Source organism: Lissotriton helveticus, chromosome 2_1, assembly GCF_964261635.1.
Source record: "Lissotriton helveticus chromosome 2_1, aLisHel1.1, whole genome shotgun sequence".
Lineage (NCBI taxonomy): Eukaryota > Metazoa > Chordata > Amphibia > Caudata > Salamandridae > Lissotriton > Lissotriton helveticus.
Window position 1 is genome coordinate 1398555670 of NC_136059.1, and position 21514 is coordinate 1398577183.

Here is a 21514-nt window from a genome sequence, read left to right on the forward strand (position 1 = left end):
AAATACTTATTTTTATCCTACAACTTGTGTGGTGTCCATCTGTAGTGTTGTCACTGGGTTACCATATGTGTTCACTAATGCTTTACACACTGCCTCTGATATAAGCCTGTCTGTGCGTGCCAAGCTACCAAGGGGGTGAGCAGGGGTTATTTTGGAAGTGTACCCCCATACCCTGACTAGACGCAAGGGTCCCTATTTGGTCAAAGGAACCTACCTCCACCAACTAGAAACTCCTAAATCTAACACTCCACCTCATTTTATTGGGCGGTCTTGCTTACAATCCCGTAGCCTAATGGGATCGCAAGCAGAATATCTAGTGCTGAGGATTCACTGAGCCAGGTTTCAGTCAGAAACCGTGCATCAGGTTGCCCATAATGATTTCAAATATTTCATTCTTATGTTTGATCATAGATCAACAGTTGATCAATAAGAACTGAGCATTGTAGTCCTTGGGCCTGAGGGGCTCGCTGTGTATGAGACTAAAGTTGCAATGAGGACATTTGAATTTATGAGGGTCCATCGTAAGATTGTGCACACACATTGCAGCGGTTTTAGGAGCTAGACTTTAAGTAGGTCCCGTGAGTACCTTAGCTTAAGTTGGGTAGTAAAACTGGCAGGGGTTCTGGCCCCTGACCCTGGCCGGACGCGGACAGGCGCAGATGGGCTTGCCTTTGGTGTGCCTTTGACGCATCTGTGCTACGGCCATGCACACATAGTCTGCCTCCAGGAGCATGGCCCAATGCCCACCAATCCGTTGTGAGTAGGGTGAGGGGTGGAAGCACTCGCCATGCTCTACACTGGTGAGCTGGAGCAGGTAAGGTGATTGTAGCAACAGTTGATAACAAAACTCATGCCCACTGTTGCTACATCATAGAAACCTCCCAGACCAGGCTGATCGGAACTCTCCGAGATCCTGTCAGTGCAGCACTGCTCATCTGTTTTCACCAAAAGCAGAAAGCACTTCTGCAGGAGGGGCAGGGCAAGCAGGAAATGTATGTTTTTTTAAGGACGGCAGGTAAGGATTTTTTATTACATATTCGAGTCAGGAAGAATCTAAATTGTTCCCCCATTACTCCTCTGCCCTTGTGCAGCAGTTGAAAGCAGGAACAGATTACTTTGGGGACCACACATAACATAAAATTATAGATGGGTAAAAAGTGAATCATGGCTCTGAGTGACATCATAGACACCTAGAGCTTTTTACTTGTTGTCTATTTGATTTCACCTAGAACCTCTCAGTGGAAAACATCTCCATAATTCCCAGTTACCCAGCCATAATTCTATATTTGAATATATTTCTTTTAATTTTATTTCAGGCTCAACCCCTAGGTATTGTAGTACTGTTTAAGTAACTGCAGCACTCTGTCTTGAGATCTTCCATTATGCCAGTGCATGCCCATACTGGCTGCAAGGTGCAAGTACTTGCTTTGGTATCTCACATATCCACAATCACTAATGTGTTCCATATGACCATCATTGACTCTCTGCAGTAGAGCCCGGCAAATTCCATTAACTCACAATAATAGCCCACTAATCACAGTAGTTAACACTCTTAACAGTCAGTCTCTCTCTCACACGCATGCGTGCACAAACATATATATTTCTGTAATAGATTCAGTTGGTCACTTATACTTACGCTGATTTCCTTGCACACTCATTCAAACTCTCATTCATCCCCACTGATCCAGTCACTGATCCACACACATTCATTCAGCTTTACCGATACTTTCTCATGCTGACTAAAGCTTGTTCTTAGAAGTACATTCATGCATACTTAAAAGCAGATATACATATGCACTGCCAAAAGTATGCACATAGACACAAATTCATAGTCATTCTCACACTTGTACTTTCACATAAACATCTATCCATCTATCTATCTATCTATCTATTTATCTATCTATCTGTACAACCGTCACAATCTTTGCAACCCTCTTTATCAATTTTTGCAGCACCATTTACCTGTGTAACCCTATTGATCTATCTTTGTAACTCTATCTATCTATCTATCTATCTATCTATCTATCTGTCTGTCTGTCTGTCTGTCTGTCTGTCTGTCTGTCTGTCTGTCTGTCTGTCTGTCTGTCTGTCTGCCTGCCTGCCTGCCTGCCTGCCTGCCTGCCTGCCTGCCTGCCTGCCTGCCTGCCTGCCTGCCTGCCTGCCTGCCTGTCTGTCTGTCTGTCTGTCTGTCTGTCTGTCTGTCTGTCTGTCTGTCTGTCTGTCTGTCTGTCTGTCTGCCTGCCTGCCTGCCTGCCTGCCTGCCTGCCTGCCTGCCTGCCTGCCTGTCTGTCTGTCTGCCGTCCGTCCATCCATCCATCCATCCATCCATCCATCCATCCATCCATCCATCCATCCATCCATCCATGCAACTCTATCTGTCTATCTCTGGAACCTTCACAATATATTTGTAATAGAGATTATCCGATAGAGACTTCTAGCCGCAGATTCCTTACCTTAGAATAATTTCCAGGCGTCACAGTGGCTCTGCGGGGCATCCTCGTCATCTGTGCTGGAAGTGACTTGCACAGTGTCTAAATAGGTGCCAACCCAGCACGCTAATGTCAGTTCTTTTCTTTCCGTATTAGTCAGTGCAGATGCAGAAAACAGCTACACATAGTCACTTTTTGACTAACCTTTTTTCCACCCTATTCTCAAAGATTTTGTCTCCTGGTGAGGCAGGGATGTCCGCAGGGAAGGCTGGTTTCAAGTGACAGTTCCACACCTCATCTGTCTTTGTTGCCTTGAGTGTGACCATGATGCCAAGACCGGTGTTGATTGTTGCACCATGCACCCCAGGGCCTGGAGGGAATGGTCCCTCAAACTCCTTGTGGCTCAATGTTTTATGCCTTGACGGTCTTGATACCAGTTGAGGGGAAGACTCCATTTGTGCCGTTTTGACCTTCCCCAGCGTCTACTTCACTGCTGAAGTTCCCCGTTGCCCATCAGTAGTGTAGTTCCCATACTAATACCCCTACTGCAACACTGACGTGAATGGGTGTCGTCCAATGCTGACGGGCGGCAGACCACCCGGGCTGGAGCCTGAGCCCTATTTCTCTGGGCTAGGACTCGACGGTGATTCGGAGTGCCACTGGCCTGTGATCAATACCAGCCCCTAGATATCACTGAAGATACTTGGTGTGAGGATCTGGTGTATGCCAGTAAACTGGATACCTCCCCAGATACTGGCTTTGTTTTTCCTCCCAGCTTGGCTACAGAGGAACAAGCCTTATTCACTATGGTGGTGAGGAGGATTGCTGAGGTCTTAGACCTTCTATTGCCCACTGTGGCTGTCAAAACGAATGACAAGCTTCTCCCATTTAACGAAGCCCCCATTGAGGTCCTATTTGGGGCCTGGTCCAAGCCCTGTACAAAAGCTCCTCTAAATAGGTGTATTTCCCTCCTACATCGCCCCATCCCAGTGGACCCCAGTTTCCTTACAACATACCCCACTCTGGAGAGCTTGGTGGTCCCAGCCTCCTCTTCTTCATTAAACCCCGGCACAGTCCCTTCCACTCCTGTGGACTGAGAATCCAAGAGGTGGTATACCTTGGGGAAGATGTTCTCTTCTGCCGGCCTGGCACTGCGGTCAGTGAACTCTGCATGCCTTTTGGAACGATATTCCCACTCACTCTGGGACTCTGTTGCGCAGGTGCTGCCTGTGGTCTTGGAGGAGGCCAGAACCATACTCTCTCAAGCTGACTGAAGGGATGCAGCCAAGTTCTCCATACACTGTGGGCTGGATAGTACAGAATCACTAAGCAGAACAGTTTCATCATTGGTGGCCTTATGGTACCATACCTGGCTAAAAATGACTGCCTTCTCTGGGGATGTGCAGGACTCACTCATGGACTTTCCCTTCAATGGTTCACGTCTCTTTGAAGACAAGGAGGACTCAGCGCTGGAGCACTTCAAGGACCACAGGGCTATGACCAGGTCCTTGAGCCTTTCCATGGCCCTTTGCCAACCACTGTCCTGCTTCTGCTCTTTTAGCAGCCACGGAAGGGGTTTCCATCTGCATCTCCAACCACGACCAGCAGACTTCCCAGTCATCCAGTGGCCTAGGACACGTCACCCACAGGTCTGCTGGGTCAACTAGCTAGAGGTCAGACCTGTCCACCATCCCCCGGCAGCTGTAGCCTCCAAAAACCTTTACTGTGGCTTCTAGCCATCATAGGCACCCAGTGGAGAAAGGATATGCCATCACCTGCACCACTGGAAGTCAATAACATCTGACTGCTGGGTTCTCCAGATTGTCCAAAGGGGCTATTCCCCCTCTTTTGGTCTACCCCTCTACCCATGCCACCTACTTGCAACCGGCTGATGGAGGACAACTTCTCATTACCCCACCAGAAAGTTCAAACTCTCTTGTCCAGGGGAGCCATAGAGAGAGTGCGGAGATCAGAAGTAGTTTTTTTTTTCCCTGCTACTTTCTGGTACCCAAAAAAGGATGGAGACCTTCTTCCTGTTGTAGACTTGTGCCCTCACAATTTCTTCCAGAAAAAGGAGAAATTCAAAATGCTCACGAGCGTTCAAGTCCTGTCTGCCCTGGACCCTGGAGACTGGATGGTATTGTTGGACTTGCAGGATGTATACTTCACAATACTATCCTGCCAGCCCACAGACATTATCTGCGGTTTGCGGTAGGCCACAGGCCTGTTTAGTTTCTTGTGCTCCCTTATGGCCTTCTCATTGTTCCTTGGGTGTTTATCAAGGTGATGGTAGTGCATGCAGCTCATCTGCGGAGTACATGGATTCCATGTCTTCCCTTATCTCCACGACTGGCAGCTGAAGGCTGGCTTTCCCCAGGTGGTGGTCTTCCTCCTCCAGGTTACTGCAAACCTCCTGTAGCTGCTGGGTTCATTATCATTGTGCCAAAGTCAGACCTGAATCCTTCTCAGATGCTTCCTTTCATTTGAGATGTTCTGGGCACTATGCAGTTTTGGGCTTATCCTCCTGAGCAGCGAGCACAGGATTTTCAGGCTATGATGCCAATGTTTCAGCCTCTACCCTGGATTTCAGTAAGACTGACTCTGAGGGTGCTAGGCCTCATGGCCTCCTACACCCTGCTTGTGATGCATGCCCTTTGGCACATGCTGGCTCTGCAGTAGGACCTTATGTTTTAGTGGGCGTCGCATCATGGGAATCTCTCTACCATGGTCCAGATCTCAGAGGGTACTTCTAAAAATCTGCAGTGATGGCTGACAAACCGCGTTTTGGACAACAGCAAATCCCTTGCCCTTCTCTAACCAGATTTTATGTTAGTGACAGATGTGTCACTTCTGGTCGCGGGTAGCCATCTAGGAAAGGTGGAGATCAAAGGTGTCTGACAGAATTCGGACTCTATATTAACCTGTTGGTGCTCAGAGCGATTTCCCTGGCATTAAAAGCTTTTCTTGCAAAGAATAAAACGTCCCTACACGGACATCCAATGATCCTGGTCCAACTATGGATTGTATTGTTAGGCACCGTCTACAAACTCCTATCCACCCACAATGTTACACAAAAGGTCATCATAAACAAAGGTACGTCAGTAGAGCACAGTAAAGCAACCCAACAAAATAAAACAGTTAAAAAAAACATGTTGTTTTTATTCTAATCACAATAAAAAGAGGGATTAACCTCCACAATTTAAAAGCACCAGGGTAAACCATATTGCGGACTCCTTTTTAAACTTTCAAAGTGTGAAAACTAGTCCTTACTAAATGGCTAGAGGTATGTTGTTTATACTTTTCTAGCGAAGCCTGATTGCTAGTTTTCTATTTTTAAGAAATGTGTCATGTAATTAAGTTGTATGAAAACAGGAACAATGACTTGTTTGATATGTAATATGTGGGTGGTTTTTTATCAAATACAATGTGTTAATTGTCTTAAAAAAGAGGGTTTTTATCATTTGTTAATTAATTTGCATTGAATTTGCATTTAGTGCATAGTCAGAAAATGCTGCTTTATAATCTGTACGTCCGTTTATCATTGAGCCTGTAAATAATCTATTCTTTTATTGTATACAAAACTGTCCTGAAGAAGGTGACACATCGAAAACGTCACTGAAACGCCGCGTCGACTTACTGTTTTCTTTTTTATGTATATGGATTGTATATTGGTTTTAAATTGTGGAGGTTAATCCCTCTTTTTATTGTGATTAGAATAAAAACAACATGTTTTTGTTAAAACTATTTTATTTTGTTAGGTTTCTTTACTGTGCTCTACTGACGTACCTTTGTTTATAATGACTTTTTGTGTAACATTGTGGGTGGATAGGAGTTTGTAGACGGTGCCTAACAATACAAACCATAGTTGGGCTAGGATCATTGGATGTCCGTGTAGAGACGTTTTATTCTTTGCAATATTTCACCCTATCCCGATTGGATTCTAGGTGGGTATCTCCCTTTTTGTTGTGATTAAAAGCTTTTCTGCCCTCCATCAAGGGAAGGCTAATGTAGGTGTTTATGGACAACACCACTACCATGGGGTACTGCAACAAACAGGGTGGGGCCGTGGACCCTCTGTCAAGAGGCCCTGCATCTCTGGACATGACTGGAACATTAGGGAATTTTCCTGGTGGTTCAACACCTGGCAGGGTCTCTGAATACCAGAGCGCATAAAGTGAGCCCAATATATCTAGCGGATCAAGAGTGGCATCTTCAACCAGAGGTGGTGTAAGGTCTCTTTCAGCAGTGGGAGAGCCTTTGTTAGATCTGTTCGTCGTTGCTGAGAATGTGCAATGTCAACAGTTCTGCATTCAGGAGTTTCCAATGCAGCTCTCGATAAGGATTGTTTTTTTCTGGAGTAAATCTCCGTCTTCTTGTACAACTTTCCACCAATACCATTCCTGCCCAGAATTCTCAAGAAGATAAGGAACAACTGGGCCCAAGTCATCATTGTGGCTCCGGACTGGGATCAGAGAGTCTGATATCCCGAGCTGTTGAGCATGGCCATCGGTCCTCCAATCAGGCTGCCCCTTTGGGAGGATCTTCTGTTGCAGAGGGAGTGTTTTCCACCTGAACCTATCAATGCCCTGCCTTCATGTGTTGAAATTGAGCAGCAACAGTTAAGAGCTTTTGACCTTCACCCAGAAGTCTGCAATGTTATCTTGGCAGCAAGGCTTCCCTCATTCAAGACTGTATACTCCAGCCGTGGAGCAAATTGGTGACATTGTGTACAAACAAGTTGACCCTTTATCTGCATCCCTTTCCCAAGTTCTTTTGTTTATCCTTACACTGGCCCAGCAGGGCACAGCATTGGGCATGCTAAAGGGTTATTTGTCTGATATCTCTGCTTTTCTGAAGCTGCCAAATCAACCTTCCCTTTTTAAGTCCCCTATTGTACATAGGTTCCTTAGAGCTCTTCAGCACATTTTTCCTCCAGCTCTCTTCATTATGCCTCAATGGTACCTCAATTGGTTATTACTTTTCTGATGTGTGCTCACTTTGAGATGCTTCATTACTGCCCTGTTAGACTCTGCACCATCAAGACAGCCTGTTTGGTGGCAATTACATCTGCCTGGAGGGTCAGTGAAGTGCAGGTGCTGTTATCTCTGCCTCTGTACATTTCCTTTTACCCAGACAAACTGGTACTTTAGACTTGAGCATCCTTCTTACCGAAGGTAGTCACCCCATTTCATGTAGGCAAGTGTTCTTCATGGCTCTGCGCTCCTGGCGTAGCAAGTCTAGAAAAGAAACTGGCATCAGCGTGCTATATATGCACTGTGCATGTCTCTTTTGCGCGGACGACCCTGACGATGCCACGCAGAGCTGAACGACGGTACCTACTGGCACGCAGGGGTACTGCTCACGCAAATAAATCCGGAATCAGTCTGATGCCTGGGGATTATTCTAAGGAATCTGCGTCTAGATATAGTCTCTTCAGATAAGGTGTTACAGATGGTAAGTAACTTGCTATACAGAAACATTAATTTAAAAAAAGTGTTCGCAAAGGCTACAAACTAGCCAGTGCCAGATCTACTGGCTTTACCAATGTGTGTCTTTATTTATTTCAGTATGTTACTGAGCTCAAGTTAGAAAATGAATCTGAAAAATTTCATGAGTTTGAGTTTAAAAATATTTCTAGAGCGCGCGTACACCAGGCGGTTTCTTGGCGCTATGTGATACTACTACTCGAGGGGCAGAGAAACTGAGGGACGAAGGGAGGTTAAGAAGGGAAAGCTCGGGAAAAAAAGAAAGGTTTTGAGATTTTTGCGAAACAGAGGGTACTGAGAACAGGATCTTAAATGAAAAGGGAGAGAGTTCCAAAAGGCCGGGGCCGTGGTAGAAAATTTGGAGCCTCCCCATTTTTTCCGTTTGAAACGAGGAACAGTAAGAAGTAGATGAGTAGCAGAGCATAATTCTCTAGAGGGGGAATAGTCTGGATAGCCGTGCTGATGAAAGATGGAGCAAGGCCGGAACGGGCTTTGAAAATGATGCAGCCAAGCTTGAATAGGGCACGTTGCTGGACAGGGAGCCAGTGTAAAGATTTGAGAAGGGGGGTGACATGTTGTGATTTGGGAAGATTGAATACCAGACGGGCCGCCTGGTTTTGGACCAATTGGAGGCGCCTCACGAGGTACGCTGGCATGCCATGATAGAGGGCATTACCATAGTCCAGGCGGGACGTCACCATGTCCAGAAGTATTAATTTGAGGGCGGATGGAGAAAAAAACCAGGAGACTTTGCGGATAGTCCGGAGGGCGAGAAAGGCAGAGGAGACGACCGCGCTAACTTGAGAATGGAGGGAGAGTTGATTATTGAGTTTGAACCCAAGGGTCTTAACAGTGGGAACGGGAGTAGGTGGGGAACCTAAAGAAGGGGGCCAGAAAGAAGAAGACCAAGGACTGGAACAACCACCCGTCAACACCAATTCCGTTTTATCGGGATTGAGTTTCAGGTGGTTGAGGTTCATCCAGTCCTGGATAAAAGTCATGATAGACTGAAAATTAGAGATTGAGCTGGGGGAGGAAGAGAGAGAAAAGATGAGCTGGAGATCATCTGCGTAATTGTAGACAGAGACCTCCAGCTGCTGTAAAGCAAAAATGAGGGGGGCAATGTAGAGGTTGAATAGCAGAGGGGACAAAGAGGAACCTTGGGGGACCCCACACTGGACTGGGCGGAAGTCAGCTGAAAACTCACCCAGGCGAACTGCTTGAGTGCGGCCGCTCTAGAAGGAGGATAGCCACAGCAGGGCCGTCCCTCCGATTCCCGCCGCCTCGACACGTGAAAGTAAGATGGCGTGGTCAACCGTGTCGAACGCGGCGGAGAGATCGAGAAGGACCAGGGCCTGGGGCTGACTGGTATCCATGCCCTCCCGGAGGTTGTCCAAGACAGATATTATCACTGACTCAGTGGAGTGTGCCGGGCGGAATCCAGCCTGCCTAGGAGCCAAGACGCTGTTCCTTTCCACAAATGTACTCAGAGTACTAACAACATGGCGTTCTAGTACCTTTGCCAAGAAAGGCAGGAGGGAGATCGGACGGTAGTTGGCTGGGTCAGAAGAGTCTGCACCAGGTTTTTTTAAAATCGGAACAACCACCACCGATTTGAGTGATGGAGTGACAATGCCCTGGGATAACGAACTGTTGAGAAATGTAAGGGGCGGTGAGGGGCAGGAGGAATATATCTGTTTCAGGATATAAGTGGGACAGGGATCCAGAGGGGAGCCGGACTTGACCAGCGGAAGAATGGAGAAAAGAGACTCAGTCGTAAGGAGGGGAATCGAGTCGAGACGTGCAGCGACTGGAGGACAGGAGGGGTTGGTGAAGGAGGGGGATGGAGGGGGATCTTAGCTTTGATCGTGCTGATTTTGTCGAGAAAGAAGGAGTTGAGAGAATCTCAGAGTAATTGCGAAGGAGACGGTTTAAGTGAAGCTCTATCAGAATAGGCAAGATCCTGAACGATGGAAAATATTTCTCTGGACCGATTCTCTGCAAGCTGAATTTTAGATGAAAAATAAGCCTTCTTAGTTTCCAAAATAGATTTCTTGTATTGGGCTAAGGAAGTGATATATTGTTTTTTTAAGGTAGGACAGTAGTCCCGCCGCCAGAGGCGTTCCGCTTGGCGGAGATTGAGTTTTTGAGTCTTCAAATCCTCGGAAAACCAGCGGTTAGCGTCTTTGGGGCGCTTAGATGAAATGCGCTTAAGAGGGGCGACTGAGTCACAGCCCGCCCGCAGCCAGCCATTGATAGATTTCGCTTGTTCAAAGGATGGCAACCCTGAGAGATCGGGGCTGGACAAGGATAGTGTGACGGACAGGGCCGCTGCGTCTATGCGGTTCCATGATCGCGCCCAGATGTTTTTAGCGGGGGGGGGGCTTAGAGGGAGAATAGAGGGATAAAGAAAAAGTAATCAGAAAGTGGTCGGACCAAGCACAGGGAGAAATGGATAATGAGTTGACCGGGCAATCTCGGTACCAAATTTGGTCAAGGATATGTCCTAACGTGTGAGTAGGGGCGTGAACTGCCGAAGTGAGGTTGAAAGAACGAAGTGAATCAGAGAACTCCTTGGAGGAGACACACTCCGCGGGGTCAGATGGCCAAAAATTGAAATCCCCAAGGACAACGATAGAGGAGTGGTTGACTGTCAAGGTGGCCATCAGATCTTGAAAGCTAGGAAGAAACGAATGCGGGGGAGACGGGGGTCGGTAAATAAGAACACACGTGAGCGGGGGGGTCAGGGAAAGTGAGCGAACGACTAAACAATCTGAAGAACCCAAGGAGGAAAAGGCTAAGGGTTGGAACGTGAGTTCTTTGCGGGCAATCAGGGCAACCCCTCCACCTGGCTTTCCAGAGGAGCGATCCGCTCGGAGAGCATAATAAGAAGGGGGGAGAATTGCCAGTAGTGAGGGAAGAGAGCTGTCCGAGAACCAAGTCTCAGTAAGAAATAACAGATCGGGTTTATGGGACTCCAGTAATGTAAAGAGGTCGAGCTGATGTTTAACAGCCGATCTGGTATTAAGATACATTGCAGATAGTACTGTAGGGGACGAGCCCGTGAGAGGCGGGACCAAAGGGCGACCAGTCCGAGGCAAGGGTGAGGGACGAGTATGGGAAAGGGCATGAGGAGTAAGAAGGCCAAGCCTGGTGATTCGGGCTAAAGTAATGCCAGCTAATGGCCACTTGCCTTGGAGATCGGCCAACTGCAAGCGAGAATATTTAATGAGAGAAGCAGAGTGACCAGCCTCTAGTCTCGGTCGGTCGCGGACGGGCGCAGACGGGCTTTCCTTAGGCGCGCCTTCGGCGCGCAAACGTCGCGCCCGCTGCGCTCGTCCGCTGCGCTTCCGAAGGAGGCACATCTTTATAGGAGGGGGGCGAGAGGGCGGTGGGCGTGGCCTCCGAAGGGAGCGTGGCCTGTGGGCTGATTGGGGCGCTGTAACAGCGTTCCAAGCCTACTAAAAGCGGCGAAAATGCAGTTTTTCAGAGCGCAGTGAGTGAGGGGGTAAGTGGGTTTAAAAAGCAGATGCAACCAAGAACACACAATGCCAGTTTTGTTTAAAGAAGGGATGCTTTTACAGTAGAGCAAATTACTTTAAAATATTTTCTGACAGGCCTGAATATCTTGGAATCCTAAAATGTAAATCAGCCCAAAGAAATAAGCTTTTTTGGTTTAGCCTAAAAGGCTCTTTAGCTGTGTTTTGAGTAAGATACATTGGAAACAATCTTATGCAAAGTGAGCTTTGGGTCAGCTCCTTACTCATGTTTTTTTTTTTTTTTTTGTTTAGGACATTTTTAATAATCATTTGAAAAGTAATACAAAAGACATGTCATAAATAATTAGGAAAAAGTACAATGTAAAATAGAATTTAAATGACATAAATAATCATAAAGAAGTGCTTGAGAAGGAGGGGAAAGAGAATAATGAAAAAGAAGATAAAGAGAGAGGAAGAGAAAAGAAAAGAAAGAAGGAGAAGAATAAAAAGGAAAAGAATAAAAAGGAAAATGAGAAAAGAAAGAGAGGAGTAAGATTTACTACGTGGGATTAATAGCACGCAATAAGGGAGGAGGATTGGAAGAACGATATGAGGTGAAGGGCAGCCAGAGTAGATCAGATTTAATTTTGAGAGGGACAGAGGTGGAGGATGCAATAGATATTCTGTGTTCATCACAGATAAAGTTCCACCAAGTGTGGACAGAAAGCTTAGAGTTATCCTTCCAACACGATAAAATAACTTTAAAAGCAAGAGCAATAAACAGGTCTAATAACTTAGCAGAAGAAGATACAATATCAATATCATCAGATAAGGAACCTAAAAACACATTCAGTAGAGATAGTGGGGAGGAGAACGAAAACATTGGCATGCAGATATTCCATACTTCAGTCCAAAATGATAAAACATGGGAACAGTCGTATAGTTGGTGTTTAAGAGTACCAAGATCCTTGGAGCATGACCAACATAATGGGGAGGAAACTTGAGAAAACTTATGGATACTAACCGGGGTAATAACTTTGGGTCAGCTCCTTACTCATGTTTTGATAGCTTTTCTTCATCTGACTTCCCTGCTCCTGATTTGATGGTTTTCTCCCTATTTTTGTGTATGTCCTGCTCAAGAAGAATTTCAATCTCACTGTGTTTTGATGGGATGGCATGTATCCTTCCGCAGCTAATGTTAGACAGTGCATTTACTCTCCCCCACAACCCTTGCTACCCACCCCCCTGCATTCCAAGTGCCACCTAGAGCACTGCCTGGTACTATATGAGCTGACTGCCATTTTACATTTTTTTAACCATTCCAAGATGCCCACCTACGTATGCACATTTGCAGGTAGGTGTAGCTTGGATCTTTGAAGACATTTTCTTATACGTTTTAGCAAGTTCTTTCAAATATGAATATGGCCAGTGGAGATGTAAGTGCATTCATGGTGGTATCTTTGAATTAACTTTCTTAAACTATAAGAACATTTATTCCAATATAGCTGCAGTGGATCCCTGCATCCGCTGCAGCTACCTTTAAATGGATGTTTACACTTTAAGAAAATCCTTTGATTGTTACATAAAATACAGAGAAAACAAGATAGAAACACACATTATCAACTTGCAGCTGTCACTGTTGGTACATTATCTTAGTCAATATGTTGTCAATTACATTTTTGAAGTTGAAAAAAACACTTTGAAGTCTCCAAACTAACACATCAAGGAAAGGGTGAAAAAAACATATATCACAGTAATTCCCCACTCCTACCTAAAAGTCAGGTCCCTGTCCCTTGTCTCTGACTTCATATAGCAACCGCTGTGGGATGTAATACTTTGTGTGTATGTAATTCCTTATGTATTTTCATCAGGAGTAATAATGTTTTTCATTTTTGCATTTTACATGTTAATCAGTCTGTCGTTGCTCGAGGACTTCTTAACAGAATACAGGAAGAAGCGTCCTATGTTCCTGTTTACATAAATTTCTCTGCTCAGACAACTTCTGCAAGGACACAAGAAATCATTGAATCCAAACTGGAAAAGAAACGAAAGAATATTTTAGGTAAATATCTATTTTTAGTTTGTTTTTGAATGAAAAATGCTGTATCGCCAGTTAAACTGTTGATTGTTATTTACATATGGCGGTTGCGCATGCCTGTGTGGCGTTTCTTCAATTTTAGATGCCATGCTTTAATTTTCTACTGTGACATTATAGGTCATGTTAGACCTGTCAGTCTTCCCCCAAACCTTTTGCCTTACTCCCTTTTTTGATTAACTTGTTTCTGCCTGCCTTAGGACTCTAACCAGTGCTAAAGTGCCTGCTCTCTCCTTTATACATGGTTGTAGGACTCTGGCTCTTTATCTACTATGCCAAAAGAGGAATAGTGTGCGAAGAGTCCAGTGGATCAAGCTTTATAAAAGATAAACTAGATAATACTAATGCTCTCTTTTGTGGTAGTGTGAGCGACCGGTTAGGCTTATCAGCGGGTAGTGCTAAGCATTTGTTGTTATCACAGAGGCAATAAATGAGACACACACTCAATTAATAAATTCCAAGACCAGTTTATAAAAACAATACTTGCTTATATTTATTTCATAGAACCAAAGAACGCTTCAGGTAAAAACATTTTCAATTGAAATATTTCTTAATACAAAAAGTAGACACAGTGCAATGCTTGAGCCCGGCAATGTGGGAATAAGAAATAACTCAGCATACCGGTAGGTAACAATGACTTACAGATCGAGTCTTCGGGAGTTAAGGCAAGCACTGGGCAAGGTTCACAACAGCACCAACAGTGCACCACCAGCAGCACAGGGGCAGCTGAGTGCAAGGTGCAAATACAGCATTGGATGCCCAATACAAATCATTGGAGAATGGTGAAATGGGACAGAGGCTGCTTACAAGTAACAGCAGCTTGGGAGACCAGTCTCCGGGGATGGAGGCAAGCACTGGGCAAGGTCCAAAGCAGCACCAACAGTGCACCACCAGTGGCACAGGAGCTGCCGGGTGCAGGGTGTAAACACTGCATCGGGTGCCCAATACAAATCAATGGTGAAAGGTCAAATCAGAAAAGGGCTGCAGGCACAGGCCAGGAGGCTGTCGCAGGAAACCAACAGTTGGAGAGGTAAGTTGCAATGCTCGGGATGTAGGAACACCTTTAGACCACTTTACCAAGGCCCAGAGCCGACGGGGGCAGGAGTGTCTTTAGATGTTCGAGACGGCTAACCTGAGCAGGTCGCAGTTGAGGAGCACTCTCTGCGAAGGCTGCAGGTGACGTTGGGGAGTACAAGAGGGTCAGTCCATGACAGACTTGGACTATGGAGCACTGGGGAACCTTGTTGGTACCAGTGGGCCACTTCAACTCGGGCTGGAGATGCAGAGGTTGAACCAGGTGTTGGATTTCACGGTTCTTCAAGTCACAGAGTCCTTGCTTGGAGGTTGTTTCTTTTGAACATGTCCGCTGTTCTCGGGAGGTCTTGGACTTTGTCGAAGGAAGGCAGTCCTCCCAGGGTTTTGGAGGGTGCTTGACTGCAGGACGAGTAGACTTTGGCACAGTTGTTGGCGGGGCTGGTGCCAAGTCAAGGGCTCTCTTCAGTCTTCTCTGCTTTTGCGGCTCTTTGGTGTCCGTTTCTTCTTAGGTCGTCAGGATCTGAGTTCATGGATTCAGATCCTGAATACTGAATACTGAATTAAGGGGCGTTATAGGGGAGTGATGGTAGTAGCCAATGATCTACCTACCTTTAGGGTATCTACACCCTCTATTTGACCACTTCCTTGGTGAAGTGAACATACCCTGAACCTAGAATACTATTTCCTCTAAAAACAAGATGGAGGAATTTGAACCAGGGGGTTCATTTCAGCTTAGGGCACCTAATTGATGGCATTGGCTGAGAGTGGGCACACCTCCTATTCTCACTAGTTTTTCCATCTGTCTTGCCGCCAAAAAGTTGGACACTGGCTGGGGGCAGCAGGAGTATTTCCAGTTGCAGTCTCAGAGCCCAGAGCAAGGTCCAGCGAAGTCCAGAGTGCCCAGACGGTCGAAGATGAAGTGGTGTCTTGAATTGAATCTTGTCCCAAGACGAATTTAGTGACCAACCCACAGGTAAGCCCTTAAGTACCCTAAGCAAATGATTGGGACATTTCAGGGTTCCCTCCCAAGGGGAGCAGTCAGACAGTGGGGACGTTACTCCTATGTCCTTTGTCCAGTTCGTGCCAGAGGCCAATGGCTCCCTCAGCTGGTTTGAACTAGACTATACAAGGAGGGTACCAAATGTGCCCCCAAGCAGACTTAATGGCAGTGGCAAGCGCTCCTACCCTGCCCCAATCCTCTAATACGTGTCTGGGAGGTGGTCACACCTCCCTGTGACAGGATCCCTATTGTCCTGCCTTCCCCTGCTCCAGCCTGGCTCAACAGCAGGATGGCAGAGTCGTGTCTCTGTTCGGCAGCAGCCATGTTGTGCTGTCCGGATCTAGAAGACTGAGGGCCTCCTGGAGTAGCTCTTCAGTACATGGAATCATACCTCCCACACTGTTTACAGTGTGGGGGTATGATTTCAACATGTTTGATACCAACCATAGCAGGGTTCGTTACCGCCAGTTTAGAGTACACCATCACGTAATGATGCATAGCCACTTTATATATTTCAATGGATGATGCACTTCCCACCGGGGAGAATGGACTCTGAAGTTTGTAGGGGTGTCCTGCTCATGCAGGGGCACCCTCACACTTAGAACCGAGCACCCTGCGTTCAGGAGTGAAAGGCCTGCTTTAGGGGTGGCTTATAGGTTTTAAGTGCAGTGACCCAGATATAGGGAAACTAATATTTGTCGTAAGTGGTGCTAGCACCAGCTTACACAGGCTGCAAGGCAGGTCTGTGGTTACAGTTTGAGTGCTTTCCCATGGGTGGCATAATGGGGACCCCTGGTGTACCTATGCACTGGGTACCTCATTACCATTTACTAGGGACTTAAAATGGTACACCAGTAGCCTATCTTGGATGTACCTAAGTGCTCACCATAGTCAATTTAAGGGAGAAAGCACAGAGATGGGGGCCCTAATTAGCAGGTTCCCAGTCAGACTAGGCAGAAACAGCTTAACACCAGGCAAAAAGTGGGGCTAACCATGCAGACTGATCCTACCTTCCTACAGTCAGCCGCTCACATTGGTGGGCAATGGTTGGGATCCAAGCCTGCATTGTTTTACCAACTAATTTAGGTGTGGAATAATTTAAAAATCATCAGTAGCATTAGGCACATATAATGGGTAGATTTCATTGATAGTGCTATTAAGGTTCTGGAAGGCTGGCTTCCTGCAAGCAAGGTACATGACTATGAAGGATTATACAATTTGATAATGAGGGAGCACATCCTTAATAACTGTCAGAACAATCTTTTGGAGCAGTACCTAGTGGACTCTTATCTGACCTCTCCCCAAGAATTCGGAAAGAAGGCAGACAAATTGGTCTGCACCAGGGTTAAGCAGAAAAACCATGGTAATGGAGGTGACCAGAAGAAGCAAGATTCCTCTATATCGCAGGTTAAAGATGAGGACAAGGATAAAGTTAAAAGGAGTCTTCTCAAGGTCCTCAAAAACCTGCATCTGGGGGGCGTTCCAAAATTCCAAGAAGGGTAAAAAGAAACCTTAGTGTTATTTGAGTAAAGCAAAGACCCATTGGACAAGAGGTGCTGATTGTCTAAAAGCCAAAGAACCTACTACCACTGCCCCTAAGGCAACTGCTTCCCCTAGTACCAATGCAAGTAGTAGTACAACAACCAAGTGATTAGTTGGGTTAACCTTGCATTCTGAGGTGGGCTCTGGCCTAGTCAGAACTCCAGCGTAGGTTGTTCTTGTCTGTAGTGGTGGCATTGATGCTGACACCTTACTGGTAAGTCTCACTAATGTGGGCAAGTACAGGCAACAGCCTTTGATAAATGGAAAGGAAGTAATAGCTTTTCAGGGACCAATGAGGCAGTGTCACCATGGTGACAGAGAAACAGGTTTCACTTTAACAAATAATACTTGGACAAATGTACCAAGTGACCAATGTTAGCAATGCTAGGACTGATCATTCCTTGGCAGTTGTGTTCTCAGCTGGGGAGGGATAACTCGACCCGAGAGAGTTGTGGTATCTCCACATCTACCTGTAGATTATCTGTTGGACAATGATGTAGAAAATTCAGCCTGGTCTGAAGTAGACTTCAGGACTCATGCAGAAATTATGGGCATTTCTGCCAGTATCTTTGCTGTAACCAAGGCTAGGCTAAACAGCTCAGCACTGAGGGAGCACTGGATCCTATAAAAATGGACCAGGTTGCCCCAAAGAGAAGTAGCAGGAAGGGTAAGGAATTATCCTCCTCCCAAACTCCCAGTGAGGATGAGTCTCCTGATGAGATGATCTCCGTCTCTGTGAAGGAACTGTCCCAGAGGTACTTGGCCCTGACCAGCAAGAGTTTTGGGGGTAGGGGGCCCTTCCAGGGCAGATTGAGTTTAGAGCAGCAATCCTGCCCCTCTCTTGAACCCCTCAGAGAGCAAGCTGCTGCTGAGGAATCAGGGAATATCAGTGGATCATATAGAATCAATTGGGAACATAGGCTTCTGTATTCAGAGACCCCAAGCCTGGTGCCACCAGGAGGTTGGTAATACATCAGACGTGCAGGGGTTTTCTTCTCTCCCTGGCACATGACATCCCCCTTGCAGGACACCTTGGGCAAAGTAAGGATTGTCCCTCATTTTCACTTGCCCCATATGTCAGAAGACACCAAGGCGTTTTGTTGCGCCTGTGTCACGTGCCAATCCAATGGTAAGGCAGGTGGCTCTACAAAGGCCCTCTTAGTTTTACTTCTAATGGTTGTGGTTCCCTTTGAGAGGGTAGGGATTGACCTTGTTGGTCCCTTCAACCTTCCAACTACATCTGGGCACAGTTATGAACCACTACAACTCCTGTAGAGGTCAGGGCCCTCCTGGAAATCTTTTCCAGAGTGGGCTCTCCTAAGGAGGCCTTAACAGACAGAGGTACCAACTTCATGTCTAGTTACATTACTACTATGTGGAAAGAGTGTGGAATAAACTATACGTTTATTATACCCTACCATCCATAGTGCATTGGGCTTGTTGAAAGGTTCAACAAGACCCTTAAGGGTATGATCATGGGATTCCCAGAAAAGCTCAGGCAAAAATGGGATGTCTTCCTACCTTGCCCTCTCTTTGCCTACAGAGAGGTTCCTCAGAAGAGGGTTGGCTACAGCCCATTTAGACTTCTGTTTGGACATTCAGTTAGGGGTCAATTTTGTCTAGTTAACGAGGGATTGTAGCAACCTCTCAAACCTCCTAAACAGGATATTGTGAACTACGTCCTTGGCCTGATTTAACATCTGACTGAGTACATGAAGAAGGCAAGTAAAAACCTTGAGGCCAGAAAAGAGCTTCGGAAAGCCTAGCATGACCAAAAGGCTTGCACTGACTGTTTACCAGCCAGGCCAGAAAGTGTGGGTGTTGGAGCATGTGGCCCCAGCAGCTCCCCAAGACAAATTGAGTTGCCCCCATAGCATCCATGAAAAAAGTGAGGTCACCTACTTGTTGGTACTCTAAGAAGTCCCCACGGGGTGCTTCATGTGAAAAGCCTAAAACATTTTGTGGTCAAGGCTAGCATGAGCTTGCTCATGGCAGCTGATGAGGGACAGGAGGAAGAGAGGGACCCTCTCCCCGATCTCCTCTCTCAAACCCCTGTTAATGGGTCAGTTCATGGAGTAACCTTGGCAGGCAGCCTCACTGACCAGCAGCAAGCTGATTGCAGGAAGCTCCTCAATCAGTATAACCGTATGTTGCCCCAGTATTGGAACTTTAATAGATTCCCATAGCTTGTATCATTCCCCGTCATCGGAATGGGAGCCTCAGTAAATAAAAAATACCATAGCAGTAGGTACAAAAGAGAAAGAAAGGCCTAGGCCTCACCTCATTTTGTAGCATATCCACCTCTTTTTGTAAAAGAGACAAAAAACCTGCAACAACCAATCAGATTAGCCTCACCCCAAAGAACCCTCCTGAGAGAACCTCGGAGCCTTAGATTTTCTACCGCACGTTGTGCTAAGGGAGTCTCCACTGAGCTCTGCTCAGATTTCTCTACAACTCTTGGATTTCAACTATATTCTCTTCAGGATGTCAGATAAAGAAAAGAAAGCTTTATTTAAGGCCTCTGCTACTTGTTCTAAAAAGAGGCGTTATGTTGAAGACAAGCATAAGGATTGTATTTATTGCTTGTACCCTAATCACAAGGCCACTGATTGTGGAATCTGCAGGACCTTCTCTACCAAGACCCTGAGAGACACGGAAGGACGACTTTTTGCCTGGTTACAGAAGATGAAGTCACGGAAAGAGGTAATTTCAAGTGACAGCGATGATTCCTCCTCAGCTACATCTTCAAGGAGGTCTAAAAAGAAGGGTAGGTCTTCCCCTTCAACTTCAACTGAACCTCCTACTAAGCCCTCTCAAAAGACCTCTGATAGGTCTAACAGGCCCAGTCCCAAAAAATCTCCTCATGAGGTGTAAAGGAGATGGAGGGACTTGTCCCTGAGGTACTTTCTGCTCAGAAGGCGAAACTTTTCAAGAAACCTACATCTGTACCTCCGAAAATCGGAGAAGAAAACCTGTTCATCTACGACGACATCATCAGGTACGTCGATGACGGCAGCTAAAGTTCACCAGGCATCGATCTCAGCTCCATCGATGGTCCCATCGTTGAGAGCTTCGCCGACGACAGCTTCGAGCTTCGACGACGACTTAGTCGACGATGCAGGTTCCTGTTACAGTGTCGTCGACGATGTTAACAACCTCAACGTCGATGACGCCGACAGTGGTGTCGACGACGACGACGATGTCAGTGACGACGGCTACGATGGTACTGACGTCGAGCTCGTCGAGGGTACCATCGATGACCTGTCCATCGTCGTCGACGATCCTTTCTCTGACAGCAATGCTTTCGATGACGATTCCTTTGACGACGTCGTCGTCGACGACTCCGTCGACGGTGCAAAAAGTCAAAATCTCTATTAAAAGACGCCAAATTACACCGGAAATTACATCTCCGCGGAGGGTGACACCATTACCTCCTGCATTACTTTTGGACGAAGAATACTCAGATGAGGAAGATAGTCCTTATGGTGATGCATACAGTCCTTCTCAGCTTCAGGTGAAATACCAGATTTCAGATTCTGATGATTATTACTTAGAACAACGGCAACTCTTATAAGTGACTTGCAGATCATGTTGTTGGATTATAGGAGTAGATTTCCATCTCAAGCCTGTGAATCCATGCAACCGCCTCCACTGCTACCACCACCACGGCCACCTCCGTCTACTTCTACGGCTCAACCGCCAGACCCGGAGCCTTTGGAGGAACGGCAGAATATCATCACAGGGCAGGAAGATGATGATGATGATTCCTCAGGTGATGAACAGAATGTAGAAAATGTCCCGAATCCGGATAGGGAATGGGACGAATATATCATTCCAGATCCCGCTTCACCATTACCGGATCCTGTAGATTCTGCTCCAGCAGACATCGGAGGTTTCCATAATCTTATGGAGAGAGCTTCAAAGAGGTTTGGCCTTCCCATTTCGGTAGTACAATCTGACTGTTTTCTATATGATTTCAAGGAGCCTTATAGGAAATCCGTCCGTTCTATCCCCATTATAGAGCACGTATGGAGTGAAGGAATAAAGGTGATGCAGTCTCCAGCTACCGTTATCACTGTTCTACCACGACTGGAGAAAAAATATAAGGCTCCTGATGATAGTCCTGCTTGCCTGGTTGGCCAACCGAAGCCGGACTCCGTTATCTCTCAGGATGCTCAGAGAAAATCAAAGAACCCATCAGCACCCCTTACCACACCACCAGATAAGGAGGCGGGACGCCTTGACAATGTGGGCAAGAGGTTTTCCTCTATGTCCAGCCTCCTGGTTCTAGCCTCCAATGCACTTGCAATTTTGGGACAATATGATCGCCAAATGTGATGCAATTTGTCTCCATTTATGGATCAACTGCCGGACAGTTCCAAGGCGATGCGAAGAAGATCCTTGAGGAGTGGGAGCCATCTTCCACAGAAATTATCGACTGTGCTATG

The 21514-nt window shown here is 46.4% G+C and overlaps 1 protein-coding gene across 1 annotated transcript in view; it reads left to right on the forward strand.

The window, feature by feature from the left end:
* Positions 1 to 13697, forward strand: part of LOC144820261 (dynein axonemal heavy chain 6-like) — a 1187310-nt gene extending 1173613 nt beyond the window's left edge. The window contains exons 39-40 of the mRNA XM_078677850.1: positions 13309 to 13456; positions 13690 to 13697. Of these exons, the coding sequence (XP_078533976.1) occupies positions 13309 to 13456; positions 13690 to 13697 (156 nt within the window). The remainder of the gene's footprint in view (positions 1 to 13308; positions 13457 to 13689) is intronic.
* The last annotated feature ends 7817 nt before the right edge of the window (positions 13698 to 21514 follow it).